At 43.7% G+C, this 17948-nt stretch overlaps 1 protein-coding gene across 6 annotated transcripts in view; it reads left to right on the top strand.

The window, feature by feature from the left end:
• Positions 1-17948, top strand: part of LOC114873494 (unconventional myosin-IXb) — a 55106-nt gene that overhangs the window by 7273 nt on the left and 29885 nt on the right. For 2 of the 6 annotated variants that reach the window (XM_029181876.2, XM_029181871.2), the window contains exons 1-3: positions 3173-6744; positions 6907-7028; positions 8758-9531. In XM_029181876.2, coding sequence (XP_029037709.1) covers positions 9174-9531 — 358 coding nt within the window. In that variant the 5' untranslated portion in view covers positions 3173-6744; positions 6907-7028; positions 8758-9173. Of the gene's footprint in view, positions 1-3172; positions 6745-6875; positions 7029-8757; positions 9532-17948 lie in introns of those variants that run through there. The other 4 variants (XM_029181872.2, XM_029181874.2, XM_046286120.1 and 1 more) reach the window with 4 other exon arrangements.

Below are 17948 nucleotides of genomic sequence, written 5' to 3'. Positions count from 1 at the left end.
AAATTATTCGACCCTCGGCATTTTCTTTGATTGCGAACGCGTTGATATCGATAGTTCGACCTCGATCGGAAAGTTTTAATCAGAGATTTAAAGGTGCGGTTTTTCCGAAAAGAGAGTTGTTGTAACAATGCTCGTTAGAGATCGAACTCGAGGATAAATAAAGGACATTGCAGACACTGGTTCTCGACTTAAAGCGTCGAGCTTCGCCTTTTCCCAGGCCCGACGAGCATCCTCTTCTCGCCACCCGTTTCGCAGTTGTTCGACGATCATCCGAACACAAGTTTATCAACGGTTCCTCTACTCCTTGAAACTTCCCGCCGCGATACGTCACGTTCCAAACGGTCGAAGTTACTTTACGTGCTGTGCCGGCCTGGCCGACAGAGGAAACGGTACAAATTACACCGATAATTCTCAACCAGTCTCTCTCTTTCCCTTCCTGGTCCTCGTTATTTTTTACACCGACGCGAAAAGTACTGCCTCGTTCCTTTCCGCTGCACGATTCGCCGAGAAAAACTTGCGAGAGACCATTAACAGCGTCGCGTCGAAAAAACAGACAGCCGTCGGTGTTCAGCGACGAAAGGGGATGTCTTTATCTGTAGTTAATTAACGCGGAAAAGGAAGCCGTAGCTACATTACTATTTCAGTCAAAAATCAAATAGACCGAGGGAAAAATATTTCATTATTCATCGTCCTAATGGAAGAAGAAAATTATTTTCTCCGAGCAATCTTCACCGTCAGCTCGTTCGGAAGATTTTCCCATTTCGCAGAACGAGCATCTCGCATTCTCCCGTTCCGTCCTTACCTCGATACTCTTTGAAGCCGAATATCGGCTTCAGCGATAATTGCGAGCGAGTCTGAGGTTCGTGCGCCGGTCGGACGCGATCTAAGATGAGAGATTAGCCGGTAAAGAGAGGACCGTGAGTACGTATAGGGTACGGTGTGTGTACGCGTGTAAATATAGGGCTGGTAAATAGGCACCGTCGTTGTCTTCCTTTCTTCTTCCATTTTCTTCGGTGAGTCGGTGCTGGCTTGGCTATCGGTCCCGTCTACCAGGATGCGAACCGCGTACACGTAGCTCCACACGTTTACCTAGAGACCATACGTATCCTTATCGTCGCATCGTCGTTTTAAAGCTGCGCCGCGGTAGCTAAGGATTCTCTTCTTTGCCTGCGATACACGATCGTCCACCGTTCGAACAATTTAGTTAAAGGATTTTCGAAAAGGACGATATGGAAAACATGAAAAATTTCGAAGGTTTCTAATCCGTGGTTAGCCTTCACGGCTTGGAAATCCGACCAGAAGACAGTGTGGTATGTTCAGTCCCCCTTAGGAAAGCTTCTTCCCAGAAGGGGAGTCACCAGAGTCAACCGCGTTTCCTTAATCCCTTCTAGTCTGGACTTATCTGCTCGACAGATCGTGATCGTTCGCTGCGGCTGGCTGACACCTTGAAACATCGAGATTTAATTAGTCTACAGACGCGCCACACGACGTCGATCGCGTGTCTTCAACGTTTCACGGCTGCCAAAGGTCGGAGGTTATCCGGGGTTGAAAAGTAGTCGCGAAAGATGGTGTGATTGATTGTGGGACTCGAAAGGGTAGAATCTCGAGGTCCTGATTATATTTCGAATTTCATTAAATAGGAATGTCACATTGACTAGAATCTATCTTAATCTGTCGAGAATCTTAAGTTTCTGTTCCTAGAAAGATGTAAATTTCACAGTGGAAGAAACATGAGAATGTCGTAAAGAATAAAGTTTATTTCTTGATTTTTGGATAACGTAGATCTTCTGCTGGATGAAGGGTAATAAAAGAAAAGAATTTTTATCGACATCACGTTCGTTATGCGAAGGAAAGCTTTCGAATAATTAATAAAGACAAACAACTTTTAAATATCGTGGAGCAAGAAAAATTCATATAGCTTTCATCATAAACGTCAGGGGCAAGAGTTGCCGAGTGAAATTCGTGCGTTACCAGGACGCTGGTCGGTTATCGCTGATCCCATCCAACGGTCCACGGGGTTCGATCGTAATTTATTATCACGAACCGACGGGAAATTAGCCTCCGACGAATTAAACCGAGCTGTTATAACGTCGTACAAGAGCGCACGCCACACCAGAACAATTTGCTCCACCTCTTCTCCTCTTTACTTCTCGCGCGCCACGGCTACACGTTCATTAAAGAATTAAGTGAAATCTTCGATGGATAAATTAACGATAAAAGATCTTCTTCGGTACCGGGATGTTCTGCGAGGCCAAGGTTGTTGCCGATTGCTGATGTTTTTCAGACCTCGAACACGTGGGAGAGCCGAGTTTGGAGGGACGAACCTCAGCATCGGTCTGACCCTCTAATTATATGGTACATCATGAACGCAGGTCGAAGGTCATGGTTACCAAAGAGAACGAAAGAGAGTCAGAATGCACGCCACGTAGATGTGTGTACGTATACAATATATCGAAGGAAAAAAAAAAATATTCGTCGAGCAGAAAATATATATGTATTATCGGCGTTCAGGTTTTCACGACGGGTAGTCCGCTACGAAATTTACACACTGTCCGATAATAATTATTCGTCTCCTGGCCCCATAGACTTTGCACGTATGGCGATTCTTTTCTTTTCTACCTGTTACCAGAGGAGGTTGAACAGGATTTCGTGGTCGTAGAAACGATTCTTCTTCCCCCGTTCCCACGAAAGAAGAAATTTCAACCCTTAACCATAATTCATCGACGTCCAACGAGGCAAAGTACGAATTCAACGGAAATAGTAATAATTTCTCGTAATGAAACGACACCCGGGCAGCACCGTGGACTGAATTTTTGCATAAAAATTAGAACTACAAGCGTATCCGGTAAATTTCGTTGTATGCCCGGTAAGCATCCACCTTGGTGATTTACGAGACGGTTTTAAATCCTCCAGTTGCTTCGCGACCGTCACGTATTCATTCTTGTCTACGCAAAATACCCTCGTTCCGGATCCTTCCTTGTGTCAGTTTCGAATGGAAGCTCGTTCGATCCCGTGACACGGCTTAAAATATTTTTCTAACCGATCGGACCAAGGGATTTTTCAGGGAAGTCGTTTGTCCAGTTGGTAGCGGTCTTTTTTTTTAACGGTCCACCAGCTGTGGTGACACCTGTTGCGTAGAACGATCGTTCCGCTCATTCAGGGTGAAACGAAATCTCAATCGACGTGTCATCTTACGAACAACCCGACTGATACCCATGGCCAGTCCACCTGAAAGCTTATCTCACGCTTCGGTGCTCGTTTCTTGGCAATCATCGGGCTAAGTCACACCTTTACGCCATGGGCGCGTTCGAAGGGATTAAAGATCTTTTAAATTTCATGGATTAAATTTGCAACTCACAGAGCAGTTTTATTATTTTTAATACAAAGAAGACGCTAATATGTACTCTTTCATCCTACACCATTCAGTGGAAGGGATAAAACTGTCTCGCCGTTTATTAACGCAACACGCCTTTCATCCCTTCAAATTAAGCGAGGAAGTAAAAATAAAAAAAGGGGGATGCGTTTTCGCGTCAACAGTTGAAAGGCGATCTTCGTGTTCCGCTTTCGTTTACGCGCGTTTGAATCGCTTGGTTGTTAATGAAAGAAAAAGGGTCCAGGACTTTACGTTGGACAAGGGTGAAAAGCCTCTCGAACGAGGGTGAGTCGTCGAGTAATTTTTTTCTTTTTTTTACCGAATAAAGCTCGTTCCGAGGATGTCGGGTACAGGATGGCCTTTGAAATATTCCGAGCGCAGCGTGGCTTATTTATTTCTGCGTTTTCTCGAGACGTCACCGAGCGAAAGGAGGGCCACCTCGTTTCTTCTCTTTCTCCACGCTTTCCGCGAGCAGAGTTAGCGAGACTGGAATTTTAATTAAGCTTTTTTGCCACCCGCTGAATCCTGGTTCCGGCAGCGAACTCGCGGCTACGGAAGAGATGCACGCTCGCGATCTAACGGGTGTCCCTTTTTACTCGCGAAACAGCGCCAAGATTCTCGAACGGACCGACTCCCTTGAATACAAATTCTTCGTTCCTCGGAGAGATTTTAATCCCGCCAACTATTGGCTCGACGAATCAAGCAATTCATTTAACGGGAAGCCTTAACAACCGTGCGTCGCCGACTTTCCGGACAAGTTTTTAGGAGTGAATTAACGAAGAGGAAAATTCCTCTAACCAGTCCTCTATATTTCACCCTGATATATTTCCTGACGAAACGAAAGGGTTAATAATGCGAATATATTCGTCATTCTCTTCGCATATTGACTTGGTCCGTGACGTATATGTACGACGCAATCGCTCAAGGGGTTTAAGATACCGAAACAAAGGGCGAGCACGAGTGTAGGGATAAAGGAAAAGGGAGGGCAGAGTTAACAGCGTGTATTTAAGAACGTTCGCGTTACTCGCGCGTTTAAGAAGATCCGTACGCATACGTTCTGCGTGCAAGGCGAGGGCGAGCCTGTGATTAGGGGCCGAGTTGGGCCCCCAGGGCCTTATAACCGCCCACTACACCACCAGCAACAAGAAAACAGAAGAAAAGATCGAGGAAGGGAACGGCTTTTAGACTTCTTCGCGGGACCGCGTGGGAACGTATCGGCTCGTCTATCATCTTAACCTCCCTCGAACACCGTATACCCGTCCGGCGTCTTACCCTTCGGCTATATAGGAATGCAACCACCCTATACTCGCGCCATAACAACGCACAGGGTGATTATAAAGTACTTATCGCGGTACGGATCGTGTTACCTGAACCATTCGATCGGATTTACTCGGGTATTACGCGGCCAGCTTGTCGTTTGCCCACCTCTTATCTACGTGGATCGAATGAAATTGTAATTTTAACCATCCCATCGATGGATGGATTTTCGATGGGCCAGGTTACCGTTCAATTTCAGTTTCCTATACTTTTTAACCCTATTTCCTATCCAGGATCGTTGCTTCGTTCAAGTACCATTGTACAGTATATTTAAATAACTGACGCGATATTTTATTATAATAAATGTACGATTGTTACGTGTTCGTTGTTTTCACAACATAGCGCACGTTTAACGACGAACGAATGCTTTTGAGCGATAGTGTAAATTACGCAACGTCGGTGCTTGAATAAATTACACGCGTTACTTCGTGAGAGCGCATGTTGATCACGCTGGCAGCTACGGAATATTGATTGTTTATTGCTTGTTAACGGTAACGTATCGCGTGTCAATAGAAAGCAATTGAACTCGATGCGATTGATACGCTTCTTCTAAAAAAACATCTGATGTATTCTTTTAATACAGCTTCGCGGATCGTCGTTAGCATCGATGCGATGATCATAATGGATACTTGGATACCGGATGTGGCACACGGGAACTCGTCGATCAATTCTCCCCCGGCTGAAAAGAGAATCATAAATTACACCGGTTTACTGATGCACCTTAATCAATTTGTTTGAACACGTTGAAATTAATTTTCACGTTCTATTTTATAATACGATAATTGCCATAGTCTAACGGTGATAATTTTTTTTTTTTAAACAAATTATCTACACTCGAGTTCGAAATGTTGTTAAATTAAACCGTAGAATATTGCGACAGAAATTTATTGAAGCAACGATGAAATTTTGCGCGGGAAATCGAATTGTCCTCCATTCTCTTAAATCGATATTCCCTTGTGATAGCGAAGAAGAACATAACGAAAGCAACGACCGCATGAAAGTTGATGCTTAAACGTTTCTGCCTCCCTGTTCGAAGAAGATTTACCTTAGAACACGTAAAGCGTTCTCGCGATAATTTTATTTCGTCGGCCGTGTAAGCCGTACGTTCGTTCAGCGTATCCCTCGCGTGCGTGTAAATCGCATGTGTATCGCGTCGGGCGAACATATAATATGCAACGTGAAACACGTGCATCCTCTTGCCGTCGTGTGCAAGTGCATAGAACGCCGGTGTGCGAGAGAATCGTGGCAGATATAACGAGAATAAAAGGGAACAGACGGAAAAAGGAACGAGGTAAACGAGGATGCGAAAGGGTGCGAGAGGGCGAAACTCGTGGAAATTAAAGAGGCAGAATCTGAAAATCGGGGATAATCTTTCTGTTTCGTGCTACAAACGTTTCTTTGCCACGAAAACGAAAAAAAAAGAAAGCGCGGCAGATTAAAGGGCGAAATGTCTGTTATCTGAAATTTCAAATCTAGGAAAGCAAGGGAACGGTGTTGAAGCGTGGGAAGAATGAAAACGGCAAGGAAATAACTGAGAAGCGGTGAAACGACGAGATTAGAATTTTCAAATTAAATTGTACGAAGATTACCCTAACTCGAATGCTTAATAAACAACTCGACGCTTCGAATAATACGATATATTTTCTACGTACACGCGTCATCTCGAAGGCATCAATTTACCTTGGCAATAATAGTCAATCATGATCATCCGGAACACCGTGGATATTTGTTAAAGCATTACTTCTCAGGCGAACCTGTCATTACCATAATGTACCGAAAATATAGATCACGAGAGGATAGGTGGTGTCGGATGATCCCCTTTGCTCGTCGCCTGCGGTACTGACGAAGGTAAAGGACGAAATTTATCGCTCGCTAATGCTCCTTAAACTCATTGGACGTAAATTTATCAGAGAAAGGCGAGGTTCCCGCGCTGTCGCCGCGGGCACTTGCTTTCGAAGCCGAAGAGGAAAGGCATAAAGGCAAAGAGGAACGAGCGTAACGACGCGGATATGATGGACGATTAGTCGTGTGCCAGGACTATTAGAGGAGTCAAGGTAAACCTGAAGGGAGAATAAAAGAACCAGTTGACTCGTCGTTTCTCTTTGAATACTGCAAAAAGAAAAATACTTTTACACAAGAATTCTTCGCGTTAGTAATAATATTACTAATATTATAATCGATTAAAATTACGCGTTCTCCGTTTTTAATTATGGAAGGCGCCGCAAGTGGCGTTAGTGTCGTCGATACGACGCGACGAACGCGGGCCGATTAAATCGAAATGGCCGATTTCGTCTTCGCCTGTGGGTCCAGGAAGGATCGTTTTTCGACAACGCCTATGGTAAGGTGCCATTTGTTCTTTTCGGGTACACGTGTGCCAATTTTCGCAGATGTACACTTTTATATCTTTATACTATTTCGTTCGGTAGTGCACAGCCCCTTTCGATTGTCGTTATTTCATTTATATTAGTACAGTTAATATTCTTTCGTTATATACTTTATTCTTTATATCTTATTGCGTTTGATTTCGCCATCCTTTTTTTTGCGTTTTAATTGGGAGCGTACCGTCACAAGAATTATTTGCTTTTTCTAATCGTGCATCCTTTGAATTTGTTAATATTAAATTTTCTATGAATTGAAAATCTTTTTGTTCATTAGGATGATTTTGTAGATTGTCCAGCTAGATTTCGTGGGAGATTGGCAAAGGAAGGTATCGATTCGGTAGGGATGGACGGTTTCCTGGTGTCGTGGACAGAATCTCGATCTTTATTCCATACATTGTGGATCCTTGATCGCGAATACTGTACTTCACAGTGGGTGGCACGCGTCTACTCACCGTTCTTCCCTCTTTCTTCGTCATGATGTTTATGCATTGCGTTAAGTCCCGTTCACAACGATCGAGAATATTAATTTTATAATCTCACAAGTAATTATCATGTTCAAAAAAAGAGCTTTCATACTAAAGCTATTTAATTTCATAGAAAATCAAATGATCTGAATTAGTCGTCTCAATTATTGTTTACAAAGATATCAGTATCAGTGTAATATTTTACGTCGAACTTAAAATATACTTTTTTGTTATGTCACGTTGTGAATAGGTCTTAAGACATCGACTCTGCATCCTGTCGACGACAATAAAGTTTATCGACGATAAAGCACGATTAATTGAAGCCCCGACGTGTTTGCGTGTCGGATGATCGTCAGCGCTACTGGCCCCCATGTCACGATACTTTTCCAACCAAATCCACCGCGTGTTTTTGTTAATTAACGATCTAGCCTCGTTTTACATTCTACCTGTATCGTTGGTGGCGTTAATGTTTCTTGGAAAGCATTAAAAAGAAAAAAGGACACGGTCCGAGTGACTTTGTTTTTCATTCTATAGAGAATTTATGTACCACGAGTCATTTATTCTCGTCCGGACAGTCGAGGATTGAAATTTGATTTTATACTCGTTAAATATTATTTCTCAATTTATGGATTATTTTATTGATCATCGGATACTTCAAATATTATTGTATTCGTTTCAAATTGAACAGTTCGATGAATAAATCATAAAATGAAACATAAACAGATATGGCGTATCGTTGAAAAATCGTAGCAACTGATAAAAGCACGAGATCCAACGCGACGTTTCAATGGAAACGTGTATTGTTAATGGTAGCGTTGCTAACAGGACCGTTAATATGTTTATTATTGGCCAAGCCCTCTAAAGTGGAAATGGTTGAGCTATTAAATCGTACCGTTGTCTCCCATAATCCCATGAATATCCTCCATAACTCTCGCAGCGTTATTTTATTCCTATCGCATAAAGGGAAAATGTATCAATTTCCATGGCGAGGAATTCAAAAGCGTCTCGTTATTAAACTTAACGATGTCATTTTTACGATCTTTCCCTTAAAACAAAGAGTACCTTTCTTTTACACCGTCCACGTATCGCCGAGATCACGACCGACTCGAACCCCTTGGTCCGTAGCTGACGTGTTAATTTCGTAAATTAAAGCGTGAACATCGTATTTGAATCACCAGCGTACAATTCTGTGCATTAACGCGTGATTTCTGTAAATTTTCAGAACACCGTGAGAGAACCTGTTGTGTCCCGAGGAACGATGGCGAGGAAGTGTGTCAAGCGTAAGCGATATCCCAGTACGAAGGAAACACCGTTGGAAAGTCAGTTCTGGACGCGATCGCCTACAAGAACATCGATCCGCTACCAAAGTCGGATAAAAGAAACCGATCGATCGATAACACCCTTTGTACTTGATTAATTCAACTGCCAGGAACATCGAGAAACCGGCTAAGATTTAATTCGATTAAGAACCAAAGAAACGAACGTTTATGAAGATCTCACTGTGCGATGACGTTGAAGAAAAATGAAGTAAAAGAGGAGATAATTAACCCGAAGGAAGGTTCCGAAGAGCGTGCTTCTGGGAGAAGTATCCTGGCCGATTAGAAACGCTTTTCCGAGGCAAAAAGGGCCAGGATTAATATGTGCTTTGGACGAGTGCCGCGAGCTGGAAGTTGCGAGAGTGGCGAGAACTCCGACGACAGCTGTCGAAAGGAAGACGTGGGGATAGTGGCGGAGACGTGGAGAATCTATCCCGCGGGAATGGGTATGCTTCTACCCGACGAGACGTACGAGGAACGTTCCTCGTCCTCGAGACGAAGCTCTTGCCCTAACGTACTCGTGGACATCGACGAGGTCGAGGCAGCCAAGGCTTTGGCCGCGTTCAGAAAGTGCGACGACTTCCTGAAGAGGCACGGCATCAGGCCCGAGTTCTTCTGTAGGCACAGGGAACGTTTGGCGTTGCAGACCTGGCTCTTGCAGAGGTCCAAGCTGTCTTCCGGTAAGTTTTTCCAATATTTAACAATTTTAGATAATTTCAATCAATTTAAGTCCATTGAAGCCGTGTCTCCATACACGGTGCACAAGTTTACGAGATACGGGGGATGAATCTGGTTGGGTAAAAGTTTTCATGCTTCTAGTAATAGATTCGATTGGGAAGAACGGGCGTATCGTGGTTGACAATTTACACGAGCAACGCGTAGACCGATTCAAGCTGGTTCCATGCATCGGAAATAGGAACGGTTCAATTGACCGATCGGACACGACCAGTTTATCGACGTTCCTCGTTACTTTCGTCCACGGTTATTTCGTTACGCCGATTTTTTCGCACAATCGAACGCGTCGTTTTGGTAATTGGACACTCTTTTCCCTAGATTTACGCCCTATCCCCGATGAATCCGAACGAATTCGATGCACAGATTTACACGTATCGCTTGAACCACCCTTGTTCCCTGAAAAATTCACTATGACCAGAATGAAATTTTCTACAATTACTTTTTTCTGTGAAACGAAAATGTATAGGGATTCATTTCTAAGTTCCTACTTTGCTAGTTTAGCAAAAGTCCTGGAGTCGAAGGCTCGAGTACCGTGTCTATAGGATAGCAGTCAATTCACCCCCTGTGGCTCGGGGGGCTTAGAATACGGCCACGGTATCCCCTGCCTGTCGTAAGAGGCGACTAAAAGGGGGATGTTAAAGGAGCGAGTAAGATGAGTGGACTTAAAAGTACAGAAAATGACGCGATAATGCGCGTGGCCGATAACTTTTCGTTGGGCAAAAAGGGACAGATCCAAGTCCTTAGATTACGCCACCCTCAATAGAGGGAAACTTATGAAATGAAGTGAAGCAGTCAATTCGTTTTACGCAGAGTTGCAATATCAAAGTACTACAAAATTTCGAATTCAATGGAAAATAAAATCGGCATCGTGAAAAAACAATGTCGATCCGATCGGTGACCCATTATCGGAAAGTTTCTGTCGCATAAAATCGTGTTCAGGGTTGATGAAACGACGCCAATTGTCCGCCACAAACTGTTTGCCAATTTTTGCGAACGCTAGAGAAACGTATCGAGCGATCGATAGTACGTACTCGTCGTTCGGCCTCTCTCTTTGATGTTAATTTCGATTTCGAGCAGGGGCGGTGCCGATAATTTCGTTAGCCAGCCCGTACTTAACGATCGCACGCTGAAAACGCGTGAATTTCGGTGTCCCATCGACTATCAGCCGGATAACGGCAGGGGGATGAGAAAAGAGGTGGGGAGGCATTAATTTTTGTTTTTAACGAGCTTTACGTATTTATGCAGGGACGCGCATTAGCGCAATTGATTTAATGGCCGACATTAATCGAGCCTGTTCAAGCTCGTACAAATTATGAATGTAAAAGTCAATTTGCCATTCTGTTGGCTGCGTCAACTTTACGATTCTCGCACCCCTCGTGTTTCCTTTATTTTTCTGTTATTTTTTGTTTTAGAGGGGGCAGGGGAGATTTTCTCTTTACGTCTCTGATCGATCGTGTTTAACAAGTAAACAACTCGATGGTTTGAGCACTTTGTAATTGCAGTTCACGGTATTTGCGGATTTGTAGCGTACGATAGATTGAATGGAATAAAAAAAAAAAAAGGGGAAAGGATTCGAAGGAATTAAGGTGAATTAATTGGAGAGATTTGTTACTCGATAATTTGCTAATAGGTAAATTAAATTTAAATTTAAAATGTCAATCTGTTAGGACTTGCCTCGATTAATCCTTGCAATACCAAGAAAGAAAGAGGTATTTTATACTAATTGATAAATATTTAAAGATCCTTAATTTTCTACAATTTGTACTCCTGTTTTCTTTCGTCTCACGATAAATTTCACTTGAAAAGTGAACGTGCCAAAAGTGGACAAATCAATTCCAGACGCAGCGGTGGCGTCGTTTTTGGCCACGAAACAATTTCACGGGTCAAAAGATGAAACCGCGAACCGTGGCGGATTATCACAAAAAGGCCGGATGTTCGTTAACGATCCAACAGAAAGGGGCAACTCTAACGGCACCACGAAACTTTGTGTACTCGCTAGGTATTTTGTTCTGCGTGTCAGACAAGATTACCCTGTCCAACTAGTTCTCTGATACGCTAACTCGTTTCGCGATGATGATGTAAACGTCGCTCTTAAACGTGCCCCCTTTTGCTCGAAACATATACAGCCTGTCCACCTTAATTTCGGACAGTTCCATTATTTCCTTAATCGTTAAACGTCCAAACAAATAATTTATACGAAAACTGTATAAATTACATTTTCTAACGCGTATCTTCGTATATAAAAATGTAAGATATATCGAAGATATATTTTAAAGAAAACTTAAATTCAATATAAGCGAGAGGAGTCTTTCATACTTCGCCCTCTATTCATCAGAAAGGTAAACCGTATTCTTTATTCCAATTCAACGAGTCTCGTAATCTCGTTATCAACCCTCCAAGTTTTGCTCTCTCGCCTTCCAACGTATCCTCTCGATGCGTAGATCACAGAGATAAGTTTCTTCCCCTTTAATCACGGCCAGATAAACTTTTCTTTTCAGCCGACCGGTCGAAAACAGAAGGACTCCGGGCTCTTTAACCGTACGGAGTAACTATTCGTAGTTTCTGCTGCACTCTGGAAACTTTGAGCTCGCGTTTCGAAAACTTTCTTAACTATCAAATCATCGGGTATCACGGTACGCTTATCTTCCACGTAGTCCATTTCGATCTTACAGAAGTCTGTATCTTCATTGGATTTTTACCTATCTTTTTCCTTATCCTTGATACGTCTAATTAAATTAATGCTCTTGGTATTTTAAATAGGAATGATAAAATCGAGAGTAGTAAAACGAATTCGTTGAATTACGATCGATTTCTCTATGAATTGCGAAGAAAATCGAAACGTACGATCGCAAGTCCGGAATACACAATTTCGTTGTTCCCGGATCAGAATATAAAGGCCGCGTAATTACGGGGTCGAAATTACACCGTGTTTTATAATCAACGTAATCATATGCTGCGTGCAGCAACGAACAATTAACGTCCACGTATCGGCCGGTCGCGTTTTATCATATTAATCGAACCGTTCGATCGAACGACTTTACTTTCTATCCACGAATATTCAATCCAGCATTTACCTTTCGATGTTTCGCAGTTTCTTTCCAGTCATCCGTTCGGCAGTCATTCTCGTTGCCGTTTCCACGGAATTGCTATTCCCGTATCGAAATCGTTGATAGAAGAATGGCGGACAACTTGTAAACCGAGGGTACCGGGGGTAAAGCATTTGTGCGCGTTTACGTGCAAAAAACTTTGACAAAGTGTCGGCAATTTGACGACGTGGAGCGCATTGAATATTCCTCGGTGACGCGACATCACGCTGAAACATTTGGCACCCGTTTCGTGTTTTTCTCCCGTGAAATTGATTGTACACCGGTGAAATTTCCCGTAGTTTGTTCGCCGGTACGTAGAAATCGCTTCTTTCATCGACATCGCTCTATTATTGTCTTTACAGGTGAATAAATTATGAAATTTGCTCAGATTACTTGCTCGATCCGCGCGGGCATACTTTTTCCTACAAAATCGATGGTCGCGATGAAAATGTAAACGAACAAAGTTATTATCGTACGGTACGAGTGGACAGTAGCAACGTTAACGCCACCATAAACGGAGGACAGGCTAATTGGAGTATTCAGCAGAACGATCAGCAGTCAAAGACAGTGACGCGAAATCGTGGCACGTGAAACGTCCGCGTAAACTTACGTTCAGCTTCGGTGTCAGTCGTGGATTCGCGTAATTAGCGTAGTCAGTGGTAATGAAGCCCCCATTATGGGGCCGGCCGGTCGGTTAATTAGGTTGCACGTTGATTTATTACGATCGTGAGGTGTCCGTATGATAGAGGCCGGTTGGGATGCGTTCTACACGTCGCTTCCTTCCATTGAAATATTACTGAAAATACAAAAGAATCATTTGTCTTGTAATTGAAAGGACTCGACTAGCGTATGCACGCTTTTGATGAACGAGAATTTTCTTTCTCTTGGATACTCCTGTGTTTAGAGAATCCTTTGTGAATCTATAATGGAGCGGTAAGGAGCCTCGGCAAGGTAGATTGATATTAGGCCAGGGTAAAAGAAGTACCGATAGAAAGGAAGTAGATGATTGAAGTCTTCTTGGCGTAATGAATAGCGTGCTTGACTACGAATCAATCAAACCTAAGGTTCGAATCCAATTAGGGGTTTTCGAGAAGCTCTGTAATTTGTAAACTTAAAAAATCATAATAACGAATGTTTCATATGGAAAACTAGATTTCTAGTTTTTTTACAAGACAAATGAATGATTCGATGAAGAAGACAAAAAATAAGTCTGACGTATCAATAAAGTAGTGTGACACACGAAGCGTTTTGGTTAATTGGTTTGTGTCGAGCAAACGTCAACGAAAACGCTTTGTCCAGGGGGTTCATTCATTCCCAAACAGAGAGACGATGCCTTGAATTTACTGGACCAAACGATAAATCATCCGGCGCGGTGGCTCTGTATTACTATAAGGCTAAGCATCACGCGAGCGCGCATTTATTCCCATATTTATTCGGGCAAATTTATGGACGCATTTATTATGAAAATTGATATTTCGAACGGACGGAGGCCAGTACGAACGTGTAGGGGTTGTTTGACAGTGGCTCCGGCAACCGAGACGAATAAAATCAATTTCCGGGTCCATTGAGCGTGTTGCCAGCGTCGATGGAGCGCGCGGAAGGATGCACGCGACCACCTTTCCGACGCGTCGCGTCGATACGCTTTTATAATAATTCATCGCCGTCCTACGGCCTTTGGTAGCCGCTTTATTGTTGGATGGACAGCGTCGATCGACGATTATTCAACGATTTACGCGTCGAACGTAACGCTTCGCTTGATATTTAATCGCAGCTTAGTACATTATTCTTTTCGAATAACATACGACGCATCAAACTAAGATTACTTTGTATCTCGTGCAATTATTCGCAATTTCAAAGTCGATTTGACGCGTCATTATCGAAGGTATGCCTGTCGTTTCACCGTCAAAGGCTATCAACCCTTCCTTGTCTCGCGAGGGTTGAATAGTCCGCGAGATGTTCCGTCAGCGATGACTCGAACGGACGATAACTTCCGTGGAAAGAGGAAGCGAAGAAGGGTAGGATGGAAATTTCATCGGGATTTATTAGCCACGGGAAATCGACTGGGGGCTCGTAATGACCGAGGCATTACTAATGGGGCGCGAGAGGGGGGAGCAAAAAAGGGGCGGAACTGGCTGGCAACGTAACAACGCTGATGCAAAAGCGAACAAAATGCCGTCAGGTGTTGCACCCATAAATCACGCCGCGTACGTACCATCTTTCTCAGTCTTCGTCGTGACGTGGCACGGTACAATTGTCGATCCATTCGATAAATAAAACATGCGCCACCGAGAGAGTAGTCTCATGGATTTTGACGCTGACCCGGGCTTGCTTTTAATTTAATTAAAATTTATATCACGCGATGATAAACTCGGTATCCCGATTGAAATTTCAAACAACACCAACCAAGTTTCCTTTAACACCTACCTTGGTAGGAGAAACTTTGTAAGAAATATAATAGGAGCCAGTCGTTCTCTTTCGCGTCTTATTTCCATGCCTGTCTTTCATCGACTGTACCAGTAATCGCTTGTTACAACTTCGACCTGTCTAAGAAAACTCCTCTTTTTAGTATTCAACTTTTATCCCCTCGAACAAACGTCGAGGGACATTTTTATCTCGTTTCATTTTCTCTCTTGCTACGTCTCGAAATTGCTGATTTAACGCGTTCTATAAAGCTCGGCTTCCACGGAACTGGCTGTCCATTGCCTAATGCAAATTCATGATAACCACGATAGAAAGTGTCTCTCTTGGCCGTGTATATTTACCGGCACGTCGTGAATAGGAAGTAGACACTGGTCGCGTAAATAGGCTCGCACGGTGGTAATACGGCCGCGTGTACCAGGACCGAGTCCGCAGCTTACACGAGCCCGGTTGTACGAAAGAATTTACAGCTGGACGAGAGCCAGGGTGGCGTGAAAAGAAAAAGAAAAAAGATAAAGGGAGTTGGCGAAAAATCGATGTAGGGGTTGAGAAAGCGAATTTTCTCCGTGTAGAAATTTTCAAACGAACATTCCAAAAAGCACCGCGATAAACGTAAAGTTCGTAAGAGTCAATTTTCTGGGTCGACGTTACAGGTCACAGCTGTTTTTATGGAGATCCCCCAAGTTATTCGGAAGGGGCTGTAACTTTTAATTAGCGAACGGACGATTCGAAGTTTCACATCCTCTCGGGAAAGCGAAACTTCAAAAAAAAAAGAAAAAAGGAAAAGGAAAATCTTAATTGGTGTTCTTACCACCGATTCGCCTTCGTTCGCAATGCCTCTGGAACGAAGCGAAGGGACGAGGTAGTTAGAACTTAGGCACAGCTTTAGGTCACTAACACTTTACTTCGAATTCCGTTTGAAACTTTGCGAACTTCGTAACGAACTTTGTCAAAATTCGTTGTGCCTAGGAAACCGGTCGATAGTCGCGAGAACCTTAGGAAGGAAAGGAAGAAATTTCCATGTTATAATTCATTAGCTACTTCGATGCACCGGTGAAAAATTTCCTTTTCCTCTTCTACGTCACGTTTTCCTTTAAGGAAGGTTAGCGCGCTTACACAATGAAAGGGTTAACAGTAGCCTGCTACCATATCGCCTTCCTCTCGCGTTCGAGCGATTACTCGCGGCGGAGTCGTCCGATGTCCATTAATCAGTCAGACGGTGGTAGGAAAGTTTGGTCGCGAACCTTATCTCGTCGAGGGTGAATTTTTGAAGGGAACCTACGGTAATTACCAGGCATTATGAAGCATCGATGCGAGCCGTGGCCTCGTTATAAATCAAGACGGATTGAACGCGCGAAACCGAGAGACTCCTACGAAGCCACACGAGAGAGATAAATCACTTGCGAGGCCCGTGGCCCAGACTCAAGAGTTCTTCTTTCGGGGCCCGCTTTTAAAATTCGTCGATTACCACTATACGTATACGCATACGTATACACACACGAATGCGCACTTGTAAAACCGAGAGGAGCCCTGTAGGCCCGCATTTTATCCGCTTTATCAGGTTTTCAGCCGGCCGTCCGATACGCGGCCATTGTTCGGGCATAATTAGATCGTTGGCCCGCCGGATCCGCGTGTATTTATTGCCTTCTATGCGTCACGGCTCCCCTGGAATTGGTGTGGGTTATATTTGTACGTATGCGTGGGTACGTGTGCGAAGCAACGAGCACGGTCACGGCAAGCGGCAGGCGATAACTCAGCCAGCAGGTATATAATTATCAAACTGCGTAATTGTTAATTATTGTGCCATTGTTGGCGACCGGTAATTAATGCGGTGCCAAAGTCCGACGGTACGTGTCTCACGCGATCGTACGATTGATCGGCGAACCTTCGCGCATCCGCCCCCGAACGACCCTTAACTGCAGACGTTAAGGGAGTCGATGGTATCGAGGGATTTTCAACGTCCTTACGATATCGGAACCCGATCGTAACGATTCACGTTAAACTTACCCGTGCGCCATTTGAATTTCCATAGAAATCCATCAGAGCTGTAGGTAATCGTTAGAAATTTTTTACGCAACAGGAATATTCCTATTGGGAATTGGTTTCCAGTGTCAGTTTACTATTCTAATGAAACTTGTTAACTAATTCGTATGCTGATCGAAATGAGTTACAGTTTTCTCAGTCACGTAGCAGGTAGACGTGGATGTTGTATCCATGGAAAATAAATCCCACCTGTAAGCGGATACGATCGATCATTCCGTCTAATTAATTCATCCGTCAATTAGCAAGGCCGCCAGGCGTGTACGTTAACGCCTAAGCGACGTGTTGCCGCGAAAACGAAAGGATAGAAGGGAAGATTGAAAAAGAAAGAGCCGCGAGGGTGGGGGAGGAAGGTTATGGTAAAAGAAAAACGGGGTGCCAGCCACTCGTGGAATTTAATTAAACGAAGGGTAAGGCGATACAGGGAGGGAAGTTGGCTGCAAGAACCTACCATCGAAGCAGTTCTTTCGACTTGCCTTCCTAATGATTTTCTCGCCGGCTGCGTACGCTCGTGCGGCACCCAACTTTCCTTCCTCACCTTTCTTCCACTTTGCCTTCCTTACTTCCGTCGTGAAACGATGCCAGCTTTTTGCTTGCTTACTGCTCTTGAATTTCCTCTACACGTTCGCCTCCACGCTCCGCCATGAAAACTTCGGCACATTTAGCATTCAAATCGTTTCTGAATTGCCGTTACGAATCTCTCGTTGAAAGTCCTCGAGCAAGTTATCCGTGGTACAGAGGGGGGGATGTTGATTGAACGTACACCCCTCAGGATACTTATTGAATTTTACATAAACCTTCGAGAAATTCGACGATCT

The sequence above is a fragment of the Osmia bicornis genome, chromosome 6 (genome assembly GCF_907164935.1).
Source record: "Osmia bicornis bicornis chromosome 6, iOsmBic2.1, whole genome shotgun sequence".
NCBI classification, from domain to species: domain Eukaryota; kingdom Metazoa; phylum Arthropoda; class Insecta; order Hymenoptera; family Megachilidae; genus Osmia; species Osmia bicornis.
This window is presented reverse-complemented; position numbering and strand designations above follow the sequence as displayed.